At 35.3% G+C, this 5,677-nt stretch overlaps 2 protein-coding genes across 3 annotated transcripts; both read left to right on the forward strand.

Annotated features, from left to right (window-relative positions):
- The first annotated feature begins 351 nt into the window (after window positions 1-351).
- Window positions 352-3,044, forward strand: LOC9305477 (origin of replication complex subunit 5). 2 transcript variants are annotated; one of them, XM_021019208.1, is made up of 5 exons: window positions 352-492; window positions 869-1,696; window positions 1,785-2,198; window positions 2,373-2,697; window positions 2,801-3,044. In XM_021019208.1, exons 2-5 carry the CDS (start codon window positions 879-881, stop codon window positions 2,849-2,851), a joined length of 1,608 nt encoding a protein of 535 aa, XP_020874867.1. In that variant the 5' UTR covers window positions 352-492; window positions 869-878; the 3' UTR covers window positions 2,852-3,044. The 2 variants fall into 2 exon arrangements, with proteins under 2 accessions (XP_020874867.1, XP_002867380.1); XM_002867334.2 differs by lacking the exon at window positions 352-492 and having other exon boundaries at window positions 868-1,696.
- A 362-nt stretch (window positions 3,045-3,406) lies between these two features.
- On the forward strand, window positions 3,407-4,157 carry LOC9303453. The gene has a single exon (XM_021019210.1). The coding sequence runs from the start codon at window positions 3,640-3,642 to the stop codon at window positions 3,841-3,843; it is 204 nt and encodes a 67-aa protein (XP_020874869.1). The 5' UTR covers window positions 3,407-3,639; the 3' UTR covers window positions 3,844-4,157.
- The last annotated feature ends 1,520 nt before the right edge of the window (window positions 4,158-5,677 follow it).

Genomic DNA, 5,677 nt, shown 5'->3' on the forward strand with positions numbered 1-5,677 from the left:
AAACTTATTAAAGCCGAATTTTGTAAATCATACTCAATAACTGGGAAAAAAGATTCCATAATTATGTAAAATTTACTCTTAATCAATGTTAGCCGAATTTGATCTGATATTTTTTGCCAGAATTCATATGACTGAGCCCAAGTGTAGTATAAATTTCTTTACGTGTTTTTGTTCTTTGAAAAAACACAGCTATATAATTATATACTCAAGTATATAATTAAACTCGTGGGTTTAACTGAGTATTTCACAAGTAGGCCTGGCCCACACAACAAGCCACTTAATCTATTTGGGCCTCAAAAAATTTAAAGGCCTTTTTTCTATAGGGCTTCTTCGACTACAAGACTGAAACGAACATGAAATCGGCGCTAACGAAGAAGAGAGAAAGTGGTGGTACTCTGTGAATCGCCACTACTGACGCACACAGAGCACGACAACATTCTTTGTCTTTGTTTCGAGTTTAATCGAACTAAAGTTGGTCTTTTTACATCGCTGGTTAGTGTCTCGTCAACCTTTATGTTCTTATCCTGCTCTTTGGTTCCAATTCTTGCTGTTGTGTTACTGTATTGAGAAAAAGCACTCTACTTTAGGGTTTGAATTCTAGAACTGGGGAATTATAATGTTTATGCTTCGGTTTATCTTTACACAAAATTGGTTAAAGTTAGATCCTTTTGCATTTTTTGCTATGATGTGAAGTTGATTTGATATAGCTATATATATGTAAATGGTGCTTCATTTTCAATTCTGGAAATTGATTTTATGTATCTAGTAGCCTTGGAGATGGTATCACTTACATTATTGTGTAAACTGTTTTAATTTTGCTGAATTTGTGTTCCCTTTTGCACCTATGTCTTGTTTCCTTTTGACACAGGTTTAAGAACATGCCGAAAGAGGAGAGTTCGAAAGTCACTCGAAGAAGCACTAGGTCATCAGCTTCTGCAACTGTTGAGAACCCAGAACCTATTGAATCCCACCCACCAACCATTGATGATCTCACATTTGGGGATGAATCAATCACTTTGGATGCTGTTCTATCTGATTTTCCTGGCAGACGCTCTCAGATTTTCGACTTTATTCGACTTATGGGCCCGTTGGATTGCCCTACTCTTCCAATAATGATCTATGGAGGCGCTTCTACTGGAAAAACCAGTGTTGTTCTTCAGGTGCTCAGGCATCTCAATCGCCCCTTTGTTTATTCAAGCTGTCGTACATGTTACAATCCGCGTATCTTGTTTGAGTCGATCCTGAATCAGTTGTTGCTACATAGGAAATGTTCTTCAAACGGGTATTCTAGTGCGAAACGATGTGACAAGCCATCTGATTTTGTCAACTTGGTTCGTGAAGCCCTTAGTAATGTGATAAAGACTCTCGAGTCTGCTTCCGGAACCTCAAGACTAAATAAGCCAGATGAAAAACCCATGGGGAAGATGGTGTACTTAATACTTGATAATGTGGATCTTATCAAAGACTGGGACAAAGGGAGTATGATTCTTCAGTTTCTTTTCAGTTTGGATTCTGTTTTGAAGATGCCTCAACTTGGTATAGTACTTATCAGCGGATTGCCACCAGATGTGTATTACTCAAACATGGGATACACAGACCCTATACCTCTTCTTTTCCCTGAGTATTCTGAAGAGGATCTTCGTCAAATTTTCTTGAGAAATCAAGCTAACCCAAAACTGTACTCTGCATTCCTCGAGTAAGGCTATATGCATTCTTGCCTCCCTACTAGTTTTCTCTATTCTTTATTCATATTATTTACTGAGTTAGTTTTTGGTGTCAAACAGCGCTGTGTTGAGATCATTCTGTAGAGTCACCAGGAGAGTTGAGGAACTTTCCACTACCTTCTCGTCATTGTTCAGAAAGTATTGCGAACCGCTTGATGATTTAGGGATTTCACCTAATGAAGACATGAAGAGAAGGCTGTATAGCCATCTTAAACCGTTTATAGCTCCTTGTTTAAATGATATATTCAGGGTCTCCACTCACCCTCATGATGGTGAAACCAGAGGCGAGAGAAGGCAGAAAGTCAGCTACAGTTCTGAAAACCGTGAAGAACTTAAAATATTGGACTTCCATATGTCTACTTCAGCAAAGTATCTTCTTATTGCGGCATTTCTTGCTTCGAGAAACCCAGCAACGCTAGACGCGTCGATGTTTGACTCCACAGGAGGCATGGATAATCGTAAAAGAAAGCGGAAGTAAGTTATCAAAAACAGTGTCATTGTTTTTCTCTTGGTGTGTTGCTTAGTAGAATAAGATTTGATTCACTGAGTTTGATAACAAGTATAGTAAAAGCATGTAATGGTAATGATGGTGTGATCTCGTGATGCATTCTAATAAAATAATCTGATTTGTTCTTCACAATTTTTCAGGGCCTCTGAGAAATCAATGGAAAAGAAGGAAATTGCAGAACAGGAAGCAGTCATGAAAGGACCTGGAAGCTTTCCACTGGAAAGATTAATGGCGATATTCCAGTGTATTGCCTCTGTTGGAGATTCTTCATTTGGCGAAGAGAACGAAGGAGAAGAAGAAGAAGACGCAACGGGGTACGACAGAGAGAATAACAATCTGATGTCTGATATTCTACTGCAAGTGTCAAGTCTTTGTGATGCAAACTTTTTAATCAAAAGCGGAAGCTGCCCATTAGAAGGTTCTATTAGGTACCGTTCTATGGTCTCTGAAGATCTGGCTCTGAAGGTAACACCTTATTTGCAATTCTCAATTCTTATAACAGAGAATGATACAAAGAAAATTCTGATGCACCTGTTGTTGTTTGTTTTCCTCTGATATGTGTTTATAGGTTGCGAAAAGCCTCAGCTTTCCACTAGCCAAATACTTGTACAGAAGATAATGAAATGTGAAATTCAAATGTTTTGGGAGGACGAAACTAACGGTACACTCTTAATTTAGCTCTTGTATTGTACTATGGATGTATCCGAAACTTTATAGTATTTGTAGCAATTTCCCACTTAACTAACTCTGTGGTCTGTAAAATTTGTGTAAACAGTTTTACTAGAGTTTCTATGGCAATTGAGTTCGGAATCCATCTTGGTTTTTGCTAAATTCTGTTGTTATGAGACAAAGTCTTGAATCCTAGTTTAGTTAGGTTGTTTCATTTGTTTTGAAACCTGAGAATAAGATTAAACTTGTCTGTTAAGCAATCAAACTCTAAAAACGAGTGAGGTTTTTGTTTCCATCTTCTTGTCGACTTAAGTTTTTGTTTGGCAATATTTGATTTTTGTTTCGTGAAACTTTTCACTTATGTATATCATCAACAGATAGTTTCTACACCTTATAAACTTTGGTTACAAAAGACTTCCAGAATTTTTAAAGAAAAAATAAAATAATGTATCGTTGGAGAGTTTCCCACGTCACCCTATTCCATCTTCTATAAATACATTGTCGTTGTAGTGCTATAAACCCTACACCAAGTCTTTCTCAAAAAACACATCTTTACACTTGAAAAAAGTTGTTTCCTTTCTTAGTAATAAAAATATCGTTTTCGTTTCTTCTTCTCCACACTTCTAGATTTTTCTCAGCTAACATACCAGAAAGAAGAAAGACAAGCCTAGAAACATTATAAAGATAGACACAAAGAAGGTCCGAGAATTGTGAGTAAAAAAAAAAAGAGAAACAAAAATGTGTTTGGAAGTTGTGTATCATGAAGAGAAGACGGAGCTTGGTCGACAACAAGCACCGGGTATGTGTCCATACTGTGGCGGAAAAGTATCGGCGGTGGACATAGAGACGAAGTGGTTGTTCTGTTTCTTACCACTTTGTTTCAAGGTCAAACGCAAATACTCTTGTTCTTCCTGCGACCGTCGTCTCGTCTTGTATTATTGAAGTAACGCAAATAGAGTGATGCGAAAATGAATGAAAAGAAGAAAAAAAAACCTACAAAAAAGAAACAGAGGAGAAATTGAAAATTGTTATCTATTTCATTTATTTGTTTGCTCCTCGATCGGTGTTGAGGGTTTTGCAGATTTCCTCCTGTGACTTGTGATTTTGCCGGCGAAAAAAAAAGACTTGTGATTTTGCCCCTCTCGTGGTGGTGACATTGGTCAATTTTCATTGAGATCATTATTTTCTCGTCTGAGTTTTGTTCATTGTATATAATTTGTTGGATTGTTTAATAAAAGATTGTTATTCTTAAGCGACTTTGTTTACTATTCTTTTTGTTCATTTAAATTATTAGTAATTCGAGTATAAAGTCCTAGCCAATGATAATAATCCTAGCCATAACAATAGATTCTCTAATCATAAAATTATGGTGTTCAAGAAATAATTAAGCACCACAATTTTGTTTTTTTACTCGAAACATAAATTTTAACCGAAGTAACAACATTGAACCATAAACAATTTATGGGTAAAAATTACTATATGAATTAAGTTGTAACTTGTATAAAATGTGGAGACGAATGAATATATTAAATTCGAGAAATCTATGGTTTACGAAGTTTTACTTTTACCGCAAGATTCAACAGGAAATATGTTAGATAATTGTTGGGAAATTACTATGTATTTGAGTGATTGATAAGAGGGCTTATGTATATGAATGAGGCCAAAGAATTGCTGTACGTCTTAGCTGGACTGACATGATGTAGACTACAAAAATTGTTGTGGTCCGAAGAGCCACAATTTATGTATCGTTAACGTCCACTTGTTTTGAGAATAGACTTGTGTGTCCACAAAAGGTATAGGAATGAATCTTCTTACTGTTTTTTTTTTTTTTTTGGTTTTAATCTTCTTACTCGGTTGCATATTCGAGTATCTTTTACTTTGATTCCATTTCGTTTGATATTTTTCGAAGCCATAAAAATTAAGAAGATCCTGGTTTTGAGATTATTCTAATTAATCGCTGAAGTTCGATTCAACACATACTATGCCAAAGACTATTATAACTTATGTAACACATATAAACTGAGATCCGAACCAAAAATCTGTAAACCTATTTCATTTAGTTTTGTTAGGTCCAAAGAAATTTGCAGGTTTAAACAAAGCATATTCAATCCTGACGTAGTCCATGGACCATGTGTTCTGTATATCCTTACACAAAAAAAAGGGTACCAGATCGATGTTTGTTACTTTAACACTATGTTAATAAATCTCGATTATCACTGTTAGGTATATCAATAAGATGTTAAATTCAATACTTTAGATATCCGATGCTGCTCTATACAATTAGAGAATCAGTCTAATTATTAATTTGAAAAATGAAACCATCCAAGTGTATACCTCTAATATTATATCATATCCTTTTTCCACTAGTTGCTCTAGTTGATACCATTGTAAATACATCTTCATATTCTTTCAACTCTTCTTTTTTTGTTGACAATGTTTCAACTCTTAGTTTTTTTCGTAATCAGTGAATGGATTACTACTATAGTCTATAGTCAATACTCAATACCTAACTTTATATACAAGTATAGTTTATTAGTACTTTGTTTGGTATCCTTTGATACATATCCAGAACTGCCGGTACATTTCAACATCTTACTTAAATGCACTAGAAACTTTCCGTATTTGATGATTTAGGTAAGATCTATTACAGATATTTTATAATATGTATTGGTGGAACAAGTCGTATAACTTGAATAACAATTACTGGAATCGCATGTACATGATAAAAGGGACAGAGGCAAGAACAAGTGGACAGGTGTTTGGCTGTCACATTTCA

Source organism: Arabidopsis lyrata (genome assembly GCF_000004255.2).
Source record: "Arabidopsis lyrata subsp. lyrata unplaced genomic scaffold ARALYscaffold_7, whole genome shotgun sequence".
Lineage (NCBI taxonomy): Eukaryota > Viridiplantae > Streptophyta > Magnoliopsida > Brassicales > Brassicaceae > Arabidopsis > Arabidopsis lyrata.

Coding starts and splice junctions, on each gene's coding strand:
- LOC9305477 (XM_021019208.1), top strand. CDS start 879: ATGCCGAAAGAGGAGAGTTCGAAAGTCACTCGAAGAAGCACTAGGTCA. Junction 1,697..1,784: donor CTGTACTCTGCATTCCTCGA/GTAAGGCTATAT, acceptor GGTGTCAAACAG/CGCTGTGTTGAGATCATTCT. Junction 2,199..2,372: donor AATCGTAAAAGAAAGCGGAA/GTAAGTTATCAA, acceptor ACAATTTTTCAG/GGCCTCTGAGAAATCAATGG.
- LOC9303453 (XM_021019210.1), top strand. CDS start 3,640: ATGTGTTTGGAAGTTGTGTATCATGAAGAGAAGACGGAGCTTGGTCGA.